The 25,418-nt window shown below is 46.3% G+C and overlaps 1 protein-coding gene across 2 annotated transcripts in view; it reads right to left on the reverse strand.

Moving 5' to 3' along the window:
• The window catches only part of AP3D1 (adaptor related protein complex 3 delta 1 subunit), a 41,021-nt gene extending 16,297 nt beyond the window's left edge, over positions 1-24,724 (reverse strand). For both annotated transcript variants that reach the window (XM_017837042.1, XM_017837041.1), the window contains exons 1-13: positions 24,586-24,724; positions 11,503-11,598; positions 10,613-10,693; positions 9,881-9,961; positions 7,897-8,004; positions 7,417-7,546; positions 5,923-6,062; positions 5,564-5,637; positions 3,768-3,817; positions 2,167-2,216; positions 1,744-1,792; positions 833-978; positions 33-181 (exon numbers count right to left, since the gene is read on the reverse strand). In XM_017837042.1, coding sequence (XP_017692531.1) covers positions 33-181; positions 833-978; positions 1,744-1,792; positions 2,167-2,216; positions 3,768-3,817; positions 5,564-5,637; positions 5,923-6,062; positions 7,417-7,546; positions 7,897-8,004; positions 9,881-9,961; positions 10,613-10,693; positions 11,503-11,598; positions 24,586-24,681 — 1,250 coding nt within the window. In that variant the 5' untranslated portion in view covers positions 24,682-24,724. The remainder of the gene's footprint in view (positions 1-32; positions 182-832; positions 979-1,743; positions 1,793-2,166; positions 2,217-3,767; positions 3,818-5,563; positions 5,638-5,922; positions 6,063-7,416; positions 7,547-7,896; positions 8,005-9,880; positions 9,962-10,612; positions 10,694-11,502; positions 11,599-24,585) is intronic.
• Positions 24,725-25,418: the final 694 nt, after the last annotated feature.

The raw sequence follows: 25,418 nt of genomic DNA on the forward strand, positions 1-25,418 counted from the left end.
TGAGGAGCCACAGCCGGCGGGGGAACACTGACCATTCGAAGTTGGTGATGTACTGGTAGTTGGACTGGCTGCAGATGTCGATGATCTTGGTCAGCAGCTCATCCCGGTACGTCGTCCCTTCGGCTTTGTCCACGTGGATCATCAGCTTCTTCACGATCTCCATCAAGTTCTTCTTCGACACCTGGGAAAGAGTTGAAGGGTTGAACCACAGCTGAGCCCTTTGCCACACTGCCAAGTCCTTCTAACTCCAGCAAAGCAGCTGTTGGCTCTTGGCTGGGCCCATGTCATCTGTTAACAAGACATCAGAACCACCTCTCTAGGTCCAAGCTTTGGTCACAATCCAAAAAGGAACCTGTTTGTGTCTTTATGTAATAATTATAACAATCATTATATGTAATGTTGTTATCAAAGCAGAGCCAGCCCAAGTGCCCAAGGCTGTGCTGTGGGAGAGCTGAGGATCAGAATTACTCACAGCAACACAGAAACCTAGCAGGAAATTCATCTTCTACTGCAAGATGAGCAAACTTAAGAGTTTAAAACACTTTTGCTTCTAAAGGAAACAAATTTAGGAGTCGTTGACATCCAGTGGAATTCTAGCATTTCAAAATGGGTGATTTCCAAAGTGAGAAACTCCTTCCAGTCTGAACCAAAGTTTTTAAAGCCCTCTCATGCTGTGCCAGGTGTTTTACTTGTCGTAAGTGCCAGAAAAGACAAGGGAGTTGTTATCACAAGTCAAGGGGGGCAGAGGGCAGAGAAAGTTGCATGTTTTTCTTAAACATCCCTTTCCTAGAGGGACCCAGGGGCTGGAGAGGAAATCAATGTAGGAACATACCATGCCATAGAGGAGATCTAAAGCTCTGAGCCTGATGGACTCATCTTTGTCATCCAAACACTGCAGAATGAGATCCTTGTGGGACTGAACCGACTTGGGGTGTGTTTTCAGGATTTTGGACATTGCCAACAGTCCCAGGTACTTCACTGTGAAAGACCAAATAAAACTTCTTTCCAAATATAGAAACACTGGTTTGTGCTGAGCATGAAATCTTAAAGCTGGTTTCAGTAGAAGCACTTGGTATTCAGACACTTGAATAAAAATCCATGATGAAGAAAAGCATTTTTGAGAATTGTGCATCACAGATTATAGCCTTTAATTTCATAATTCCATATACAGACACGTAATTATAGATACAATCTTCATCACGGGCTTCTCATACACCTCAAGTTTTATCACTGATATTAAAACATGTATTTTATATATAGGAACTATGGGTTTTGAGAACAGGCATCCTGGGGTGAATACAGCTTTAAAGCACTGAAGATTGGTGTGTAACAGTCCTGTTCTCAATGAGAAAAAAATCAGATGGCAGCAAAAAGAGCTGCACAAAGGAAAAATCTCCCAGTCTTCTTTGTGGTCACTAACGTAAGTCAACACTCTCCCATTTCACTATTATGCTCCCACTGCTGAGTGCCCCTCACTGCTTTCCAAGCAGCAAGTCTATAAAAAGGATAATCCCAGAGTGTGGAAAGAATTGTTTTAGATTTACAAGACCACAAAGAGCAGTAATTATTGCTCTCGTTTGTTTTAAAAAAAATGAATGCTCACCATCAGAAATTATTTCCACATGAAACCCCCCAGCAATTGTTTGGAGCACACCAGGCCCTACAACCCTGAGTGAGGGGTTTGCAGAGACAGCCCCAGGGCTTGGGGGCCACGAGCTTCATGAAGACAAGCACCATACTTACAGTTCTGGTCAGAGTCTTCTATCAATATCCTCAACTTCTGAACACACAGCTGGAAAAAAAAAACAAGTCATGTTTATTACATTATTGATTAAAATAACTCTTCCCAAAGTTTACTCATTACACAAAGAAGTGCATTGAGTACCAAGGGGCTCTAGGTTCGAGGGTTTTGTTGCATTAACACATTTCCAATCAGAAGGAACCTGACAGCAGGAGCTGAATAAAGAGTTGGGACAACTCTACATGAGGAGAATCTGCATTTTAGAGCCAAATAAATAAGAGAATTTATACAGGAAATGCTTCAGTGTGCAGGACTGCACCTGAGTGAGAGCACTTCAGGGAGCTCCTGCTTTAACACAACCCCCTTTCCCCGGGGCACTTGGGCTCACAGGGCAGACAGAACAACCCCCAAGCCCAGGGTGGTACCTGGATGCTGGCACTGTGGTTGGGCATCCCCGAGGACAGAGAGATCAGCACTGAAACACAGAACACAAACCCCAGTCAGCACAGCTGGGCTCCAGGGGCTGCCACAACACAACACCTGAGGGGCCACACCCAGCTCAGCTCACAGGCAAATTTATTTTATCTTTGTGTAATATTTAGATGTATATTTATGTATAATATTTATACAGTTTATCTTGTTGCTTGTCTGTTTGCTTGGACCTTTGGGGGCCTGGGGGAAGGAGAGAAGGTTGTGATACAACTTATAGTTTCATATACTTTAACAATAATAATAATAGGGCAGGAAAAAAAAAAAGCATCAAAAAACCCCTGTAAATATGTCGGCAGCTACTGCACAGCTGAGTTTTTAAGTGTGGATTTTCCCAATGCAATGAGATGCAGCAAGGGATCCTGGAGTTCAATGGGACTGGATTGGAGCTTTAATTAAGCCACTGAGAGACTCATGGCACAAATCAGGTCCCACTGATGACTGTGTGAGACATTTTAAAGCCCTGGCAGCCCCACAGCAGAAAAGGTGGGGTTACCCTGTTAACTGCTGCTGTCCCAGTGTGGCCAAGCCAACCCCAACTCTGCTGAGCACGTCAGTTTGCTTGCTGGGATCCCCCTGGGCTGCACTGCAGGGACAGGGGGCTGCAGGGATAGAGGCTGCAGGGACACTGACCCTGCAGGGATAGAGGCTGCAGGGACACTGGCATTGCAGGGACACTGGCATTTCCAGAGCTGGCAGGTGCTGCTCTGGTGCTTCCCAGTTTATTTGCTGATTGTGATCCTGACCTCCAAGTCCCTGAGGTGTCCTGGGTGGTGAATTCCCCCAGGATCACCCCCTGTGTCTCACTGCAGTCCCATTCTCATCCACAATGGAATTACCCTCCATGTTATTGCCCCTGCCATCATCCCATTTCCCTGAAGGAATGAAGGGCTGCACAGTGAGGGACAGCTCACCCTGCCCTCTCTGAGCTGAGCCAGCATCATTTTCCAAAGCACCCCCAGCAGACAGGCTGTGGCCAAACTGGGGGTGTCAGGAACCCTCTACTCCCCACTCTGACAGGAGAAGTGCCAAGTCTGAGCTGGAATATTGGGTTATCCTTCTTGCCTCTGGTTCTCCCTCCATCCCACTTATGGAGCTCACATCCCTTCCCTAGAAACCAAAACCGTAAATCTATAAAACCTCCTCTAAGACACCAAGTTTTTAAACTGTGAAGCTGCAAAATTAAAAAAAAAAACCAACTCTGATCCATCATCATGCAAGAAAACTCCAACAGACACACCAGCCTCGTTTTACTTCTGTTGCTGCTGGTATATTTTGTAGTTGTAGCAACATTTAGGAGCTTGCACACAAATAATCTCGTCTGTGCTTGGTTCCAGCCTTCAGCAAACACGACTCCACTGCAGTGACTGTGCCTCACTGACAAAGGATTTCAGCTCCACAGGGACACAAAGTTTGCCAGGACACTTATTCCAGTTATAAAATACATGAAGTTAAACAGAATAAGGTTTACAGAGGGTGTTAATTGATGACAAAGTTCATCACAGGTTTTTTTGAGGCTACAAGTTTCAGTTCTCACCTGCTATTACTGTGTTCACACATTCATACAAGAGAGACATGGCTGAGGTGCTGAAACAGAAATCAAGTATATTAAATAAGGAATAAACTGGCACATTTGGAAGAGTTGTCAGCAGTATCTTAGAGCAATTTAACACCTTGAACTTCACAAGAAATTGCCAGTATCCTGTTCCATATCCCTTCAAATAGATGAAATGATTCCCACTTAAAAACTGCTGGGGGAGGAATTTTTAAACTGAATGTTTAAAAACCCAAAATTCTTCCTCGAGAAGCAAGTAAGAGCTGTGACAAGAAATGAGGAAGGAAGCATTACTCAAACTTCAGCACCAGCTACAGAGCACTGAAGCAATCTTGTCCAAAAATCCAATTAAATCCTCTGCCCCAGGTCAAAAATCCATGATAAGGCAGCTGGAGAAGCTCAAGTCTCTCTCCAAGGAGTGAGTCATGTCCCAGCAGCAGAGCCCTGGCTGTGCAGGCACACACTGCTCACCCCTGCAAGTCAGCAACCCACTCCCAAAGTCTGATTTGCCCAAAACTCAAATTCAAGATGACTTTTGCCAGTTGCACACACAGCCAGTGCAGTTCTGAGCATTGCAAAGGTCCTTACAAACCCCGAGGGGAACAGGGAGCCTCCCGAGCACCAAGGGGGCAGAACCCAGGAGCAAGGTGGGCAAAGGGAACGTGCAAACAGCCCTGGAGGCAGGACAGCGATGCCCTGAAGGTCACCTGGCACACAGGTGACAGTCCCCCCTGCTCCCTGGGCACCGGGTGGGACATGGCAGGGTGCTGCTTTGACTCAGGAAGTGCTGTGAGATCCAAAATGACTGAATGGAGACCAAACCAAACAGGACTCAGTCCTCCCAGCTAAAAAATGAATGTCTAACTGGGGAGCTCGGGAGAGGGAACAGAGACAGGATTGAAGACACTCTCCATTTTCCTAGTTTTTCTGAGGAATTTAATCTATTTTTGACAGCTGCCAAACTCCTCTGTAGGTATTTGGATGCCAGGAATCCAAGGAGGATGGACAGGAACTGCCTGGATAGAGCTGCTCTCACAGCTACACAGATATCTGTTCAAAACCTGCTCATTCCCATCCATCCTTTTGCTCTGTCATGTGAAGAAAAACAAAGCTTTTCATTCAACAACTCAGGCATGAGATGACACTTCCTTTCATAACTGGGAGAATACATGTATTCCCTCCAAGGCATCCACTCCCTGATTTCAGTTCAGAATTAGAGCCAGAACAACACCCCAAACCAGCTCTAACAAGGGACAAGGCAAGGAAATATCTTCAATTTTATTTAATCTATATTTAGGACTTATATTGTAAAAACTCTTCCAAAACACATCTGAGCTGCCAAAGGCTTCAGAAAGGACTTTAACATATTCCTTGTCAGGCTGCTTTGGTGGGTAGGGCACTTCCAAAAGGTCAGGAACCAAATGTGTGAGGTGAACAGGAGAGGCAAATAAACAGCTGAGCCTCTTTTAAGCCAGAGTTTTTATACATCCTCCATAGTCATCTCTGGGTTAAAATGCAGTGAAAGGAAAGCACATTGCTCCAGTTTTCACACATGCTTTGGGGGAATTCATGCTGACAGTCAGACATCCAGACTTTCCTTTGAGGTCTTTCACCTCGCTCAGGTTTTTCAGTCCTGATGTGAGATGAGTTTTGGATATTTGAAGTCAATATATTGAAATCCAGAAAAAGTTGAGAAATGCATCCCCAGCCCAGGTGCTGACCCACCCACCAGGCACTTTCCCAGCCCTAATGAACAAAGCAGGATCTGTCCCACAAACCTGTGGATGAGGTTGGTCAGGGGCTCAATCAGCTTCTTGCCCAGCCTTGGTTCTAATGGAGTAAGAGCACCAAACTATTCAAAGAGAAGTGCAGACAAGAAAGGGATTTAATAACTGCTTTTAAACAGCATCCAAATGTTATGGAAATTGCTGGATGCAATTGCAGCTCACTGTATTTAAACCAAGCTCTACTAACATAGTTTTTTCCTTTGGTTACATTCACAAACATCAGAAAATATTCCTGGTTTCTTTTTATTCAGAGGTGCTGGTAACCACACCTCCCACCAAGAAAGCCATTTTTACACCCAAGGTGATTTAATGAGAACCCCAATCCTAAAAAGAAAAAGTAGAATACTTGCCAGTTTTATAATCTTAATGAGAACCCAATTATTGGTTGATGAAGTCATCAACTTGAAAAAGAGTGGAGCGAGGGACAGGTAGTTTTTGGGATTGCGTCGAGCCAGCTCACAAATCACATTTACTGCAGCAGACTGCACACCTGGGAAAACAGGGAAAAGCAGGAATCTCAGCAGGGCCTTAACTGTAATGGAAATCTGTGGTGCAGCAGCAGCTGAAGGTTCAGACCTGTGTGTCTGATGCTTTGGCCTCATTCCCAGCTGAGGCACTGAAGTAAAGACAAGAATGCACAAGCAAACTGGGAAAGGATTTTATTTAATTCTGGCTGTTTTCTAGTGTATCAGTAAGCTGGGTGCCTGCTTTGGGTCCAGTGTGAGGAAAAGCAGGACACTGCCACATCCCTCCCCTCGGCTGTGGATAGCTGGTTGTGGGACACAAACAGCACCATCAATAATCACCCTCCAGAAAGCTTCCAAACACTGCTGCTTCTTTAAAATGTATGATTTAGACATGTTTAAATACAACACAAAAATAATGATTCCTTAAACAACAACCCGACTGGACAAGTTCACTCCCTTCTCATTGCTCATCCTTTAAATGGCCTGTTTTAGTCTGGACAGGCTGGGTGGCCCAGCAGGGAGCAGAACTTCTCTCCAATAAAGTCTATCAGGGACTTTTTATCTCTGTTTGCAGGTGAGGGATGGGTGTGTTTTGCTTTCTTTAAAAATACTGTCCCTGGAAGGTGCATTCTCCATGCCCACAATAAATTAGTCCAATACATGCAATTAAATTTCTCCCTCTAAATGCAAACACAAATCAAGTGGAGATCCCAGAAATACATCACACATGGAGTTCCTAAAACAAGTGGGGATCCCAGAGCTGCATCACACACAGAGTTCCTGGAACATGTGTTTTGGGGCACTGAGGGAACACCAGCACCTCCCAAAGACTGAGTAAAACTGTGAATATGATACAGGGCAACTGCAAATTTCCTGTGCTGCTGCTGGACTGCAAAGACATTTCTGAGGGGCCCAAACAGCAGTGTGGACTCAAAGTTTAAACTAAAAATAATTTTAAAAATGCACTAACTGATGTAAAATTATTTTAAGTATGTCCATTATTTTAAGTATGTCCAGTAGCTGCAGCTTTGTAGAAGAGCACAGGAAACAACAACAAAATCCTAAACCCTGAGATCAACTGAAGTATTTTAAAGTCAAGTTTAGTAAGCAACGAAACAGGAACCATTAAGCTGCTTTGTCCCATTAAGGTTTAATCCACTGATACAGTTTGAGTAGCTCTGGCTTTGAAGAACTGGGCATTTGAAAGGATGTATTTTTAATATGGCAACATCTGTCAGAACTCTGCTGGGCTCATCTACCCCCAGTCAGGTGAACCAGTGCCCAAAAGCTGATCACTGCATTTCTCACACATCCTCCTCTCACAGGCTCTACCAGCACACGTGTGGGAGCAGAAGGAATTCCCTCAAATCCACTCACCGGGATCCGGATCTTCAAGTTTCTCTTTAAGGCGAGGAAATGCAGGACGGAGGGACTCGGGGTACTTGAGAAACACTTTGTACATGATCAGCACTGCCTTCTTCCTGATGTAAGGCTTGGTGTGAGACATCTGGCAAGGAAACAACGCACTCAGGCTCGGAGAAACTCTGGGCTTCCAGAGCTCTTGCAGGTCCTCATGCTCACATCACCCCGGAGAACTCTGTGACTCCAAAGTTCCTGCTGGGATGCTCGACTGCTCTTTGAAAACTCAGAGCCAAATATTGTTGTTCAGCACCAAAACTAACAGATATTTCAAGTTGATCCTCTTGAACTAAGTCTGTAAACGCTCCCCAAAATCCCCACAAGAAAAGCAACAGTTTTCACATGTATATGTTCTAAATTTAACAGATATTTACCAAATTGGAACAATTTCATATTCTTTTATTACAGGGAAAAGTCATTTCAATCTTATCCACTCACCAGAGTCATGATGTCATTTGCCAAGTCCCTGGCAAGATCTGGAGTAACAAAACAGGACAAGCCAGTCAGTGCAACTCCAGTATCATACTGGTTAGGGCTACTCAGATCCTAAAAAAGGAAAAACAGGCTCAAAAATTTAAGATCACACAGGACGTTGAGAAACAATTTTCTCAGACCACTTTTATTCACTCTACACAAAAGAGGCAGAGCTTCTGCTTCACAGGATTATATTTATCAACCCCTAACACCTGCTAAAACACAGCCAGCCCGGGGTTTAATAATGGGCACGAGGAACCATAATTAAACAAGAGATGGATGATTGCAACATAAAAGCAATTAGAGAGATGGCACCTTGGTGGGATTTTAGGAATGGAAGTAATTTTTAAACACTCATGATATGATCACCAACATGGTTAAAGTCCTAAAAAATTGGTATTAAACACTAACCCTGCTAAGACAAAGCCCAGCTGTCACCAACTTGGCTGGGAACAGGCACTGTTGGTGAGTGCTCACCAGCTGAATCCATTAGAGAAATGAGATTATTTCCCTTCCAAGCTGCTGGCAGCACCCACAACTTCCAGCCCACAAAGACATGGCACAAGTCAGGGTGTGGAACAAGTTTCCTTGGACCTATTTGTAGTCAGCATCCTACTTAGTCCTCCATAATCCTTCAGGTCTTTCTAAGCTTCAGACACTAACATTAATATTTCTCTCTGGGTATGTTCAGCACAGATAACAAACCCAGAGCTCTGCCTACAGAGCATCCCAGGATCACTCCTGCACTGCAGCTATTAGGGAACAGGAACCTGGGGGAACTGCCCAGAGCATTCCCATATGGACTGCCAGAATTAACTGCCCACATCCACGTGGACACAGAGGCAGCTCCAGGAGAGCTAAACATAGTCAGGCCTTTGGGGTTCTGTGCCATTTGCATCTCATTTAAAAACCTGCTGCAGGTGGTGGGGAATTCGATTCTACTTTAAGAATAATGAAATCTGCTGCTAAAGGAGCAAGAAACTGCAATTCATCCTGGCTTTAATGTATTCTGAGAACTGATAAAGCCTTAAAATATAAAGTTGGGGGATCAATGAAACATGAAAAGGCATAAAAAAAAGATGCTTTTAAGAAAAAACTCAAGCACAAAGTGGAAGAAGTAGCCAAGCAAGTGACTGAAATTCAGTAAAGTCAAGTCTCCATATCAAGAAAATGGAGAAAATTCATATGCAGAGCAGAATAGTTTAAGAGGTAAAGGCAAAAGCACTAGTTCTTTAGGGAAGATACTGGATAACATCCCACTGATCTTTTTTAAGCAAGTAAAAGACATTTTGGCTCCCTAGATGGTAAAAATCTAGGCACAGCTTGTACTGGATCAGTCAAGTTTTAAAGCAGTGATACTTTAAAAAAAAAAAAGTTGAATTTAAGAGCTTCAAAAACAATTGTGATCTGAGGAATGGGAAAATTATGCTGCAAGCCAATAAGTCTGAAAAAATCAGGCGATAAAGCTCTGTGAAAATGAATACAACACTTGGGTACACGAATACAGAACTTTACATACATTCTGCACCATTTTTACCCCCAATTGTACCAAAGTCTGATCTGTTACACCAGGAGAAAGCAGCCCTCACAAGCAGAAATTTTGTGGAGCTGGTGAGTGCTCCTTTTCCTTCAGGAATGGGGACATTTTTCCTACCCATTACATTCTCCCAAGGGCTGCCTGAGAGACCAGTGAATGTAACAAAGTTCTTGCTGTCCCCACTGTCTGTGCTGAACAGACACAGAGATGGAATCAGACAGCACCAGGGAGGCCTGGGGGGCTCCTGAGGGTTTCAGTAATCCCTCAGCCTGTGCAATGAGAGCAGACTGGAAATCAAGAACTCTACTTAAACACCTCTATGTTCCTGAAAGAGAAACGCTTGTACAGATGCAAAAATACAAGCAGGGAGAGAGTGTAACAAAACAAAATGAACTGAAGCAAAACATTTACCTTTCGGATCTGATTAGTTGTCAACATGATGACATCAGTCCCTTCATGAAAGCACTGGGAGGCAGCCAGGTAACCAATGCGCTGGGCAAGGGCAGGGAGGGAAGCACAGCTTTGGTTTAGAGTCAGCTTACACAGTGTGCAGGTAAAAAACAACTGGCAGCTTTATAAGCAGTGTCAAAAATATGAACAATTAGGTTTGTGTAACAGAAAAGGCATGAGGGGGTTTTCTAGGGAAGGGGAAAGAATAATCTCAGACAAGTAACATCTCTAGTGATAATACATCTGTTTGAGGGATAACAAAGCCCCCCTCGCCTTCTCTACTTCTCTACAACACACAGGTTCAATGACCACGAAGATGCAGAAATAAGGTAGGACTGTCTACCACATTTACTTTGTCTGTACTGACTCCTGACTTTCAGGGACTTAAGCCCAATTTGGAAATTATTCCTTAGGGAGCAACATTCCACCCCCTGTTTGGTGAAAAAGCATGAAACAAATCTTTCAAGAAAAATTATAAAGCTATTACAAAATAAAACATATCTGCTACTAAGAACCTCAGGTGGTGCTCACACAAAATTACCCTGTTTTTTAACACTAAAAGAATCTGACAGCTGTTGTCAAACACCTGGCAGAAGCAGCCTAGAGCAGCAGCCCAAGGATTCCCCACTGACTAGAAGGACACCCAGTCAAGAAGCAGCCTGGCCAGGACAGCTGCAGGGACAGAGAACTCACCTTGAATGTAAACTTGGATGCACTCATGACTTCAATGATGTTGAAAGCAGCCCAGCTGATGTCATAGCCCAGCATCTGTAACTGTGAGCAGAGAAACCAAGAGAACAAACTTCTGAAACCAGGGACTTGAGGAAACAGGTCAAGATACCTCTCAAAACTGGAGATGTAACAAGAGGCTGAAAATAATACTACACGACATGTCCAGCTTATGCGTAATATTACATTCTACAGCATTCACAGGAAATGAAAGATGTCTCAAAGTTCCACCAGAAACAAGTTTTAAACAGTCTGCATTAATTTCAGACAACAGAGGTTGTGGTTGCTCCATCCCTGGAAGTGTCCAAGGCCAGGTTGGACAGGGCTTGGAGCAACCTGGGCTAGTGGGAGGTGTCCCTGCCCATGGCAGGGGGTGGGACTGGATGAGCTTTCAGGTCCCTTCCAACCCAAACCAGTCTGGGATTCCATGATATACAGTTATATAAGTATTGGTGTGAAGGGTTTGCTTCCTGGATTTATTTTAAAATAAAACCCAGAACATAATTCTTTACCATCGTTTTTGTCTTCTCCATGTCAAAGGACCGAGCAAGGAGAAACAAAACCAGTTTCAAGTGCTCATGGCACTGTGTGATAAGAAACAACCCAGTCTAAAACAACCTTTTTTTAGAATTGTTTTAATTTTAAATCAGGTTTGCTCCCTGATCCATCACAGTAAAATCCAATTGTACCAAACAGAACAGGAACACGCAGTCTCTGACGTCAGACCCGTGGAGTGTTGTCCCTGCACTCCGACAGCCTGAGGAGAGCAGGCCCTGCCATCCCAGACTGGCTGCAGGGCAGCAGGACAGCACAAACCCAGCTGCCAGTCCCTGGGATACCAGCAGGGCACTCACATAGGTCAGTTTGCAGACGGCGTTGGCCTTCACTGCGATGTTGTCCTGCTTCAGCTCCTGCTTGATCTCATCGATGCACTGCGAGATGTATTTGGCCTGAGGAAAACAAACAAACAACAAACGTGGGTTCCTTTACCAGCTCTGGAGAGGGGGAGAAGCAGCAGAACTCAGCACCTGCAAACACCAAATCTCACACTCATACACAATTCAGGACACACTCAGTTCTGATGGAACCACTTGTTAAAAAGAACCATCACAGTTCTGTGACCAAACCAAAAGTGCACTGAGCCTTTCTTTGGTGGTTTCCCTTCTCCTCCCTCTCCCTCACAATTACACTGCTCAGTCCAGAGCTCTGCATTCCAAAATTTGCAAAAATAAAGTTGTTCACTGGAGATTTGAGCACCAGGGGTCTGAACAAAGCCCAGTCCACCATTCCTGGAATGCTCCCTCACCCCCAGGGGATGCCAGAGAACCTGCTCACTCCGTGACTAGAAAAAAACTGTGTCAAATGCTGTTAATAAGCCACACATTTCAGGTGACTGAGGGAAATATGCTGAGGTACTCCACTTCTGGGCACCCTGCACATGATGGCACTGCGGGGGTGCACCCACAACCATCCTCCTGCCTGAAGGGATAAAGGTGCTCCTTGCCTTCCCCCCAGCCCTGAAGCTCCATGGAAAGTCATGAACCACACCCAGTTCATCTTAGTTGAGCCCTTTTGCCATTTACTCATTCTGATAATAACAGTTATTTGTATGAATTTCTCAGCAATTCAAAGAGCCAAATGTCACAATGTTTACACTTAAATATTGGTCCTTTGTGTCTTTCCAAACAATCACATCTGTGCTTGTGGGAAGGATGTGGCAAACGTGGGATTTAAAAATATCTGCACAGATTTTACCTTATAAGCAGGGTTAGCTCAGCCAGAGATTCTTCCAGTTCACAATTAATTATGATTTAAGTGCTGAAGGTATCTGCTACAGAAAACATGAAAATTGAAATGCAGAGAAATAATCTCTTCTGAAAGCCACATATGCACCAGGGCATTTCACATTCCACACAAATAAATTAACTGCTAGAGGAACCAGGTCAGAGACAGATTACCTAATTCCCAAATAAAACCCTGCCTGAACACCACTACCTTCCACCAAAAAGATATTTTCAACATAGAAGTTGACTGGCCTGAAGAAATTTCAGGTATTCCTAAATGCCTGAATTTGGGATAGAAATAGTATCTTTGCAATGGGAATTTTCAGGTTAAGGGAGGGCACTGGAAACACCAAACAACCCTTTTCTCTACATGATTCCCACCTGTCTTCCTGGATACAGGTGAGTGGATCACACCTGCCAAGGCTGGGGATGGCATTGCCCCCAAATGCTTAACCATGTCCAGGGAACTTCACCCAGAGGCAGAAGATTTGGGATCCTAAACCTGAAAGTGATTCAGGTCCAGACAATTCACATGGGACTTGAAACTCTTGAGCTTAAACTAAAAAACCTTGAGAGTAGAAAATAAATACTGGAACAAAGATGCTGAAAGAGGGACTTACGAAACATGCAACTGATCCTCAAACACATTGTACCTGGCCTTGAATATTTTATGCTCCCAGAAGAACATGCTGGAACAGTGTCACAGAATCCTCCCCGTGTGGATCTTGTTGCCACATCCCGGGCAGCGAGGCCAGCACTGGATCTCAGAGATCAACACTGACACAGGGGCTCAGTCCTCCTGTCCATAACCACAAAGCCTCGCTGTCCTTTCCCACTGGATCTATCCCCAAACTATTCAAATATGAGTTTAAGCTTCCTGGCAGCTTCTTTGGAGGGGAACAGAAACCACTGTGAGAGCAGGGAGGGGAAATAAAGATAACTTGATACAGGAAAGTTCCGTAGTGTGCAGCCTGGCACAATGGAGTCACAGCCCCAGCGTCCCCCAGACAAATCCCTGCCTACACATCAGCCAACTTCTGCAAAAGTACATTACAGAACTCACAATCAGATCTGAGACCACAAAAAAAAGGGATTATGAAGAGCAGAAAGCAGTCCTTCCAAAACAGCTGTACTTCAAATCCCAAACCACTACAAGGAATGACAGCCCCTATATATAGAAAGCTTTATAGGATCAGCAGGTATTAACTTTTTGTTAATCTGGTGGAGCAGCACTGCCCTGAGTGAGCAATATGAGGAAAACTGATCTATTTAGTCTCCCACTTAAATGTGAAGCCCAATCACCACACCCAGCCAGATTTAACTCCCCCATGAGCACGGAGGGAACACAGAGGTGTGAGAGGATCCTCAGTGAGGCTCTGCCTCATGGAACTGCTGCCCTCGGCACAGCACCAGGCAGGACCTGCACCAAAGCACTTCCCACTGACTGACCCACACCCTCAGGGCCCACTGCAGCTCCTGGGTGGGGTCAGACCACCCCGGAAAAGGGAGAACAACCACCCAACGCAGTGAAGTGTTTGGGAGAACCCCCCTACACACACAGGTACATACTGAAGCAGGACAGAATCTGGACATCCTTCCCAGCATTGATTGTTTCTGCATAAATCCTTCTAATACAGGAATTTCCTGGTGTGGTAATTAAAATAAATACTTCCCAGAATATCACTGGCTCAGTTTTTCCTTAAATGGTTTTGAAGTCCCATGAATCACAGAATCATTAAGGCTGGAAAAGACCCCCAAGATCACCACGTCCAACGCTTGTTACTGTTCAGCACTAACCCCTGTCCCCAAGGGCCACATCCACATGATGTCTGAACACTCCCAGGGATGGTGACTCCACCACTGCCCTGTGCCAGTGCCTGACCACCCTCTCCACTGAGAAATATTCCCTAATATCCAATCTAAACCTCCCCTGGCACAGCCTGAGGCTGTTCCCTCTCCTCCTGTCCCTTGTTCCCTGGCAGCAGAGCCCGACCCCCCCCAGCTCCCCCCTCCTGTCAGGGGGTTGCAGAGCCAGAAGGTCCCCCCTGAGCCTCCTTTTCTCCAGGCTGAGCCCCCCCAGCTCCCTCAGCTGCTCCTGCTGCTCCAGCCCCTTCCCCAGCTCCGTTCCCTTCCCTGCACACGCTCCAGCCCCTCAATGTCATGAGGAGCCCAGAACTGACTCCAGGTACAGCCTCACCTCATCGTTTATACTCACAATATTCATTATATTATCAATATATTTCTTAACTATTAATTTGTTACTAATCCTGTGACACTAATTTGAAGTCTCCTCACACATTCTGACCAGGGGACTGGGGAGCCTCCTGAATGCCAGCATTTACAGCCCTCTGGCCGTGCCCAGCCAGGCAGCTGAGGGAGTGAGGCAGCTTTTCACTGCCGTGTGAGTGAGGACCAGCAGAGCCATCAGGCACAAGGCCGGCAGCAGGGGCAGAGCTGGAGGGCTCTGAGAGCACAGGGGAAGGAGCTGAGAGGAGCTCTTTTATTCCTGCTCGGCTGCCAAGTGGGAAAGGAGCCTTTCCCGGCTCGGTGGAAAAGGCTCCTTAATGAAATGCTATAGCAACCACTGGGTGATTGTTCTCCCTGCCTTCCCTCCAAGCAGGAGCACAGAACAGCCCGGAGCAGCCCAGCTAAACCCGATCTCAGCTGCAGATGGGAGCTGAGATTACTCAACAAAGCTGAGCAAACAGCACGGTCACAACTGCACTGCTCAGTGCATTCCACCCAAGAGATGCTGTAGGCATTTTATAGCCATTAACAAGATACAGAAGCTGTTTTTAAAATAAGTCCAAATTCCTCAAGAATTCCAAGATCTCACTTTGAAAATATGTGCATTTAAATGAGTGCGAGTGGCTAAAATAAAAAGGAAGGTATCATGACTCAAAGACACAGTCCCTTTGAAATGAAGGGAAAGTGGGTCATGGTAAGAAGCCAAAATGTCACTTTACAGGATTTTTCATTTCCCAAGCCATGTTTTTTGAATTAACTTTGAAAAACACTAAAACCTTATTCCAACCTTGGGCCAAGACAGAACCTGGGGTTTACTGACAATTTCAGAGACATTCAGGAAAGACTCAATTTTTTCAAGCAATATGTGAACCAAGTTAAAAATCCCTAATCTGAACAACAATTACATTCCCAGGAAATGTGACTGTCCATGCTGTCCTTCCTCCAGCTCATGAGAAGACACTGAAGACTGGAATGGAGATCACTGCAGAACCCTTCCTGCCCACTCAGGGTTACAGTCCAGCAAACCAAATGCACTTGATTTGAGAGTCAAACCTGTCACTCACTGCAACAGCCCTTCCAACCCAGATAGAAGAGCAAAATGTCAGTAAATACTAGTCCTTCTTTCTCTTGCTCTTTCAGGGTTAAATACAGTGTTTTAAGGAAAGGATTATTATCAGTGAATGCCACAACAAGCAAGGTATTTTCCAACGTAAATGTGTAATTACACCATTCTAAACCATAAAAGTTTGAAATGATTAGAACGTAAAATTAAATAACAAGCATAAAATATGACGTTTCTTTTGTTTTAAACACTGTAGGGTTTATCAGTTTTTGGTAGGACTTGGAAATGAACTCCATGAAATCACGCTGAGCACAAGCACATGATGATCTCACATGAGAGGAAGATCAACTTCCAGGAAACCAGAAACAACCACCCCTCCTATTTCTCTCTTCTTTCTCTTTATAATAACCCTAAGAAACATTACCTGTGGGACACGGGCCATGTGACATGACCAGGATGCTTCACACCAAAGGCAGTTACACCCCAGACACCTCCTGGAGGTGAAACAACTTTCAAAACTTGTTCCTGCCTCAGGCAGATCCTGTTACAGCTCAGCACAGCTCAGCTGCCAGCTCCTGCCTTAGGAAGAAGGCTGGGAAGAAATATGGATCACTTGCCAGGCTTCTATCAGGCCCCCCAAAAGCAGCACTTCATGCCAAACACCACTGAACTAGTCAGAATGTCTATACTTAGTATATGCAGTCCCTGGACATGAGCACTGTACCACGACAGCACAGAACTGATCAACTGAACTAACAGCCAAGAGCACGAAAAAGCAAAAGGTGCTGCTTTCCACTCCCTGGAAAGTGTTAGAAATCAACATATTAGATGTTAAGTAAAAATATTACATTGTTTAAATACTGTAGGAAAAGTTCTTTGGGACAAGTAACGAGATCCTTTGTTAAGATTTCTCCATGGTTGGGTAGGAAGAGAATTCCAAGGGTGCTCCCACACACACTCCTCAGCCTCACTGCAGCAGAGCCACGGACCAGGCAGAGCAGATGAGAACAGCCCAGACTGTGAGCAGCGAGTGGGAAAGTGCACTGAGCTCATTCCAGCCAAAGTCCAGCAGTGCAGAGGGCACCGAGTGCAAGAAAAAGCTCAGGAAACACGTTACAACTTGAAAGGCACCATCCTAAAGCCAAGCTTATCTTTCACTCAGCTGCTGATAAACAGGGTGGCTGTACATGTTCTAACACGACTGACTGTGCCCTTGCTCCCCAGCTTTCCAGGGATTTATTCACCCCTCCTGAGGTAAGGATGCCAGACAATGTGCTGTTCTCCTGGGTGACACACCCTGGAAGCACCAGGGTGAGCCTCTGCTGGGCCATTTGCAGCAGACTTCTATATTATTTATTAGAAACATGATGCATTACCCAGTGCCCCTTGTCCATTCCAACACAGCGAGATCACAAGGCTCCCTAGTCAAACAACACTGAGGAAGGAATGCAAAAAGTCAATTTACAGTTTTTTGTTTTCCTTATGTTTGCTGGAGTTATACATACCAACTGAAACCTGCCACGATGCATCCTAAACTGACCCATAAACCAAGAAAAAACTTTGATCCAGACAGATGCTGTGCAAGAGCTGAGCACCAGTTTCAGAGCAGCTACCAAATCCAGACCAGCCACCACAGCCCCTTAGGGCACCACAAAACCACAGTGACCTTCTGAACAGGTACATAACACGAGGGTCGCGTTTCAGGGAAGAAACAGCTGCTTGTCCCAAGTGAATCCAAGCCAGACCCAGGCCAGCACACGCACCCAGACAGGCTGAGCACGGCAGCACCAGTAGCATTCCTGGAGCACTGGGGTGTTCCAGCAATTCCCCACAGAGAGCTGCTTTTGGGTGGTCTGTGGAATCCCAGAACAGGTCAGGCTGGAAGGGACCAGTGTGGGTCTCCTGGTCCCACCTCCTGCTCCAGCAGGGTCATCCCAGAGCACATGAACTGTGTTCTGGAATATTCCCAGTGAGGGACACTCCACCCTCCCTGGGCAGCCTGTTCAGAGCTCGGTCACTGCACAGGGAAGAAGTTCTCCCTCCTGTCCAGCTGGAACTTCCTGGGCATCAGCTCCTGCCCGTTCCTCTCGTGCCATTGCTGGGCCCCCCGAGCAGAGCCTGGTCCGTCCTCTGCCCCCTCCCTGCAGCCCCTGGGGAGGGCCCCTCCCACTCTGCTCTGGGTGCTGAGCAGCCCCAGCTCCCTCAGCCTTTCCTCAGGAGAGAGATGCTCCAGGCCAAAGGTAATTCAATGTTTCACACAAAAAAGGATTTCAGAGCCATCCTGACCCCTTCCAGGCAGGTTTGGCCAAGGTGTCAACAGTGAAGGGGGAACCAGCAACCCCCAAACCCTGGTGTGAATCAGCAAACAGGTACCAGCAGCAGGGTCTGGAGATGGCCCTTAATTATCTCCAGAATGATCAGTCCCTTAATATAAATACATCTCCCATCTGATCACAGCATTTGTTAATTTAATTGCAGCAATTAAACAAATCCTCGGGGCCCTCTGCTGTCTAAACCATATCCGAGCAGACAACTTTTAAGAGAAGTGCATCAGATAAAAGTGCAAATACACCACGTACTCAAAGTTTTATTTTTACCTTACTTTGCAAAAAGCTCTGCAAGTGTTTTTACAGTAGATTTTTCAACTTGCTCATTCCAGACATCCCTCTGTGCAGTTTTGGGCTCTGATAAAGTCAGGCTTCATTACAAGCACGTGCTTTGTTGGATGCATAGGAAACAGTCACTTCCTCCTAGGGAACTAAAGTAGCTATTGTTGCAGAGACTCAGCTGACTGGCGTCAGTTCAGAGGGAAACATCACAAAAAAAGATGCTTAATGATGTACTAATACTACGTAAAAATGGAACACTGAAAAATGACAAAGCTGTAACAGCCATGAGAACTTTACAGTTATGGAAAGGTAAGGAGGATAATGAAGAAAAACACTGTTGGCGCCCATTGCTGACTTCTTAAATTCAGCACAAATATTTGTGTCATTAAAGTAAGTTTGTTCACTCCTCCCTGCTGTACAATCACACCATTCTTTCCAAACAAAGGTACACTCTCCAGGTTGGAGCTGACTCAGTGATAGCTTGGAGTGATGGATTTTATACAGCCCTGCCATGAAGACTGAGCCAACCAGGAGAAAGTTCCAACACTCCCACACCGACACCTCCCTCCATTTACACACCTTTTACCATGGGAATCTCTCAGTGGAAGTTTTCAGTTTTGAACATCTAGGTCATCACAGAAACAGCAATATAAAAAGAAACAGCTAATCCAAAACCAGCACTGAACTCTGTGGTTTACAAACCCTGACTGCTCAGCAACTGAGGGGAGCTGGTATGACCCAAACATTCTTCCTGCCCAGTTACACTCAGGATTCAACAGGACTCACTTATTGCAGTTAATTCAGTTACTTTGAACATTTGCTTCTCATTTAAAAAAAGCATCACCTTTATGAGCTACTACCATCCCCACCAACCATGTTATTTTCTGCACCTTTTACCCTACTCCAATACCTTTATGCTTCCTGCCACCTGGATTTTAGCAGACTCTCCTTTAGATTAGGAAGCATTTCAATGATCAGAGGTTTTTAATAACCTAAGGAACACAAACACTTCTTTGTAACTGGTCCCATGACTGTTCTGTCTGTAATGCTGCCCTTGCTGCTCTTTACACGGCACCAGGAACAGGACACATTATCAGGAACACTCCTAAGTGAAAAATCTAAAGGTACTCTCCCTACACAAGTGTATTCTCTAACCCACACTGTGGAGGAAGAGCTTTTTAGTCACTTGAGTGGCCACTGATGACAGGAAATCACAAAAGGCTGCATTTTCTGCACTCAGCACTGGGACCAAGATCTGCATCAAAAAGCAGCAAATAAACAAGTCTCTGAACAGGATCACGGTGCAGAAATGGAATTTATATCTGTACTGTACTTCGATTTTTCGGGCTGTTCCTTTCCTGGCCCCACTAAAGGCACAGTGTATGGCCACTCCATTCCTTCGGTAGCAGAAAGCTCTTCCCCTGCCCTGGGCCTGCCCAGGCACAATATTTACTTCCACACGTCTGGATCATTTCAAACCCTCAGCAGAGACGGCTACAAAACAACCTGGACTGGGAACAAAGCTATTAGCCCCACTTATGCCACAGCCAATTAAGTAATATTTAATACAGGAGAAAGCAAGAAGCTAATGAAAGGCAGCACTAATGCACAGCCTCAGCAGCTCCTGCAGGAGCACAGAGCCACGCCTTGGCTCGTGTTCCAGGCTCCAGGCCCTGTCTCTGTGACAGGGCAGGTGAGGCAGGACACTCACACACATCCCAGACTGGTTTTTCCCCCACTGGTGTGAGGTCCTTACCCAACCCTCTTTGTGTATTGTTTCTATTTCCGACTTTGTCTTTCCCAGTGATTCAAAGAATTAACAATAGCAACCCCAGAGCCACTCAAAAGTGGGTGGAATAATGAGCTCCCTTCAAAGCTATTAACACACACACACACCACACAGTAACCGATGCTGCAGAGCCTCAAAGAGCGTCTGTCAGCAGTGAACGGCACAGCCTCAGGCACCAACAGGCTTTTTAGCATTCCTCAAAATTCCCTGAGCATGTTCCATCCCACATCCCTTGCCATTAGATCCTAACACTCCCCCAGTGGCCGGGGCCCAGAAGCCACAGCATTAGAAGGCCTCTGGCCTCGCTCATGACAGGCTGTGCCCAGACTTCTGTGATGTTATTTCTCAAAACTCCTCAAGACATCACTTTATCTGAGATATGTCAGAGGAGAAGTTGAAGTGTGCAGTGGAGCACAGCAGCCCTTTTTCTAGGGGAAAAAGGGTTTTTAACAATGCAAGTCCCCTGTCCTTAGGTAACCTGCTGCCAGGTTGGGAAGCCCAGGCTGAGCAGTGAAACATTTCTCTTCAGCATTATATCAACGACTGCCATTAATTTTTTTTCCAAGCAGAAGCACGGATTGCTCCTTTCACTCTTCCACTTGCTTCTGTACAAACCAGCTTCCTAAATGTAAACCAGCAACAAGATACTTATCACCAAACACCACACAGAACAAAATGAATTTTTTAATATGCTTTTCCCTGAAAGGATCAATTAACAGAAACACAAAGGGCTGATCCTGGCACACAAAGCAGAGTCTGAGAGAAGAGGGAGGTGATTTTCTCAAGTTATGAGAGAAGTGTGCAGACATTTCATGCAGGACTTTTTTAATCCCTTCTCCCTCCAGAAGTATCCTCCAGTAAATCAAAGACACCTGAAACAGAGGGCTATGGTCTGGACAGGACAAAGCACCTGATTAACATCTCTGTTTCTGTTCCTTTATCATTTCAGTTTTATAAAGGAGGCTCTCACCACAGCATTTGACAGGAGCTTCCTCGGTGGGAACAACCAATTTCCTAACTGCGAACACAAAACACTGTGCAAGAGCCAAACAGCATCACAGGATTACCCCACCCCCTATTTCACATTTAGGAGAACAGACAGCATCTATCAGTTTGGAATAACTTGGAAAAAATCCAGTATACTTCTAACAGCCTGGAGTTCAAGCTGAGTGTGCTGTGTAGCAGATCCATAAGGAGTAGGCACAAAGTGGGAGAAGTTACTCCATGGGGTACAAAACCATGAAAGACTCACAGCTTTCACGAGCAAAAGGATTCATTTTCCAAAAGAAAGGGAGAGAATGAGGTATTGGAAGTGAAAGTTGGGAGAACACAGCAGGATCAAGTTGTTCTTGGAATGTCTGGTTTTCCCTCAGACTTTGAACTGGCTCTGGGAAACACCACAGGGACTGAAGTGTTGGAAAGTAAACACGACGTGTCAAACCCGGGAAGGAGCTAATGCTGTTCTGCCACCTCATCCCTCCACTCGGCCCATGATGCAGCTCCAGCATTCCCTGGAAAACTGGAAAATGCACAGAGCAAGTCTGCCCAGAACAGTGACTGCGTTAACCACCTCATCCCTCTTACCTCACAGCCTTCAGCTGCAGCGGTTTAAACTCAAAATAACTGGCTCAGCCTTGGATACAGACCAGGAAGGACAACGGGAATGCCTCGGACAGGGATTACGTCCTGCAGAGAGGCTGGGAGCTGCAGGCCAGGCAGCTCCAGCACCCTCAGCTCCTCTGTGAGCTGAGCAGGACACAGAATGTATCAATAAAGAGCTGTAGCCTCCCTTGGGTGTGAGATTTGGGGTCCCAGCAACACGGGGGGAATCACAAACCCAAGAAGCAAGAGCACAGTGGGGCTGTCAAAGAGCTGCACTGAGGAACCCACGTGTGAGATGAGGGGAGAAGCACCTGGTCCATCCCCCACTGCAAACACAGCCTGGAGGGGACAGGGAAACACAAACCACTCACCTGCAATGGGACCTGTGCAGGAAGGGGAAAGGAATAAACCTTCCTTGCCCACAAAGACAAGGGGGAAAAGTGATGGCAGATTTTTCCGTATGATTAAATTCCAAAAGACAAAACTCAACACCTATAAAAATAACCAAATGAGAAACCAGAGCAAAAAATCACACCTTCATTTCTTTCTGTGTTGTTTTCATTTAACAACCACTGTCCTTTCCAGAGACAACTCTTCACGGAATAACTCCTGTTGAGCTGAGACCAACAGCCAACGTCCTCCCCCCCACACTGCTGTTTGTTTAAAACAAATTTACAGTTCTGAACAGGACAGACTGTGTGTCTTAAGCTTAAACACTTATCCTTGAGACACACAACTGTTGGTTGAACAACTACATTCAGTACTGGAGTAACATTTAATAGATACAATGAACAATGGAAGCACTGTAGGAGAAAGAGGAAGAATTTTTGCAGCTACTTCCTCCAAAGGAGCATTCTGATTTTGTAACATCACCTGAAAGTTAGCAAATGTCCCTGACCACTGCCTGGGAAGCATTTAATCCAGGCCCTAAAGCTCAACAGCAGGTTTCCAGCTGAGCCAGGAAAAGGCACAGTCCTGTGCTGTTTGCAGCCACTCCCATGGAATTAAGCAAACTCTTTGAAGAATTCCCAAACAGTCTGTGCCACAGAACACACACATTTCACCAGCAACGTCTTAATGAGCTGAACACACCCTGAATTTGGGGGTTAATTTATGCTGTGCTCATGAGGATATAAAAAGGAATTATCCCTACAGTTATCTATTTTGAAATCGTATCACTTGTACTCCAAATTAAAGTTTAAAATGTATTGTGAGAGACAACACTTTTGCTCTGACATCACAAAATCCCAGAATGTGAATATATTGAGTAACAACTTCCTTCAAATACACGGAGCCCTATAAAATTATCCAAGCACTGTTCTTTCCTGACTCCAAAGGACACCAAAGCCAATGTATTTTAATCATTTCTTGTCACAGACTGAAAACAAGCTCGGAGTGGCTCATGATGCACAGGAATCTGCCCATTCTGCACTTGTGCTCTTTAGGAAGCTGTTTGTGACAGAATTGTTTTACAAAGGAGAATTCAATTCTTCTCAAAGAACTGGGGTCACTAGTCCTGGACCAGCCTGGACCTTCATCAGGGGGATCCTCAGAGGTCTGAGAGTTGATGAAACATTTTCTGCCCTAAGCACAAAAGAATAAAGCAGGTTTACTAAAAGCAGCACAACACACAAACTGCTGTGGGGAGTGCTCATAGGAACACAGCTCACCAGGGCCAGGTTTGGGGAGAATATTAGACTCATAACAAATCCGTACAGAAATGGTTTTTCCACTTCTCTGTCATGTTTCCCACATTTTGCAGGGCAGGGTTTTCCTCTGCCACCAAACCAACACCCATAAATTTAACTTACACTAAAATAAACTTGATTCCATGATCCCGATGGGTCCCTTCCAACTCAGCATATTCTATAAAAAAATAGAAGTTTCCAAGCGTAACAACACCTTGTTCTGTGCACAAGGGACTTAAAAACCATTTGAGCAGTCCAGAGATTTTGAAAGTTCTATCTTGTGTTTCAGCCCAGCAGCACCAGCAATGAAAAAAATCTGTTTTCCAAGTATTTAATCTAGTTACACGTTCACAACTTTTCCAGATGCTTTGGACAGCTGATACCACTTAGATATTGTATTTGTATAAACAGACATTGTAGTCTTATTTTTTTACTACCAAGAGCAACTCCCCAACACCCCAGCAAAGCCCAAGTGTTACACCAGACATAAAAAAGCTTCTCTCAGGTGGTGATTTACTTGAAGATGAACATCAGTGACATCCTCAGTGCCCGTTACCTCCCAGTCACCATGTGACACCTCGCTGTGGAGTCTCACATAACAGGTTCTTGATGACTAATTATTTCACCTATACTAATTTCCTGATCACGTGCCTCTCATACATGAGGGATAACAGGCCGACACATACAACTGATTGCTGCTTAGAAAGAGCTCTGAGAGAAGGACATTTCAGTCAGAAGATGCACAACACAAATAACCTCAAAGCTGAACTATGACTGAGCTCAGCTCTCCTGTAGATCAGCTTCATGATGAAAAATATATAGTTGCCTACACGTGACTGTGAGGCTATGGAGGAAGGAATTCCTCTATATTATTCCTCTATATTCTTCATGTATGTGTGTGTATATGTGCATATATATATATATGTACATCAGGGATCTCAACGCCACAATACCACACTAAATGGGAAGGCGAGCACCAAGCGTGACCCTCCCTTGTGAAGTTTCGTGCTCTCTCCCAGCCTGTCTCTCCGTCCCCACACCCCGGCGTCACCTTCCTCCTTCTGATTCCCGCTTCCCCCTTCCCCGAACCCACACCCGCACCCCAGACGCGGCCCCTCCGGGCAGCGAGCGCGACACCCCCGGCCCGGCCCTCACCTCGTCCTCCTTGTGGTTGCGGATACCGCGCACCAGGTCCTGCAGGTTCTTGTCAAACATGCGGTCGATGCTGCCCTTCACCATCTTCAGCGCCATGGCGGCGGCGGGGCCTGCGCCGGGCTGAGGGGGCCGGGCCCGGCCGGGGTGGGGGGTGGGGGGGCCGCCGCGGTGCTGCTGCCGCTCGGAGCCGGATGCGAGCAGCCGTGCCGGACGCTCACATGCCGGGGGGCTCGGAAGGGCTCAGTGGGCGCGGGCGGTGCGGCCCCGGCGGGCGGGAGGGCGGACAGGGCAGGGGCAGCCCCGGCCGCGGGCACAGCTCCGGGCGGCGCTGGGCTCCGGCGCCGACAAAATGGCGGCCGGTCAGCTGAGGGCGAGGCCACGCCCCCGGTGCGACCACGCCCCCAGGCGGCCACGCCCCCCGCCGGCTCTGTCAGCCGCGCCGCGCTCTCTGCCCACGCCCACTCCACTCAGGCCGCGCCCACGCGCGTGGCCACGCCCCCAGCGGCCCCTGGCGCGCATCCGGGTCGCCGATCTCCAACCGACCCATGGACACGCCCCTGCTACATGGACACGCCCCCGGATGGGCGGTCACGCCCTCTCGCCCCGCCCCTGCTGGCTCTGCTCGCCTCGCCCCCTCTCTAGACACGCCCCTGCCCGCCCTGGCCGCGCCCCTCTCCCACATGACCACGCCCCATAGTCCGAGGGCAGCTGCTCAGCTCCGCCCACTCCAATTGGGCCACGCCCCCAAAGTCATCATGGTCACGCCCTCGCCCGACTGGCCACGCCCCCGACACCTCCTGGCCAGGCCCCTTCCCGCATGGCCACGCCCCCGA

The sequence above is a fragment of the Lepidothrix coronata genome, unplaced genomic scaffold (assembly GCF_001604755.1).
Source record: "Lepidothrix coronata isolate B3197 unplaced genomic scaffold, Lepidothrix_coronata-1.0 Scaffold290, whole genome shotgun sequence".
Taxonomy (NCBI): Eukaryota; Metazoa; Chordata; class Aves; order Passeriformes; family Pipridae; genus Lepidothrix; species Lepidothrix coronata.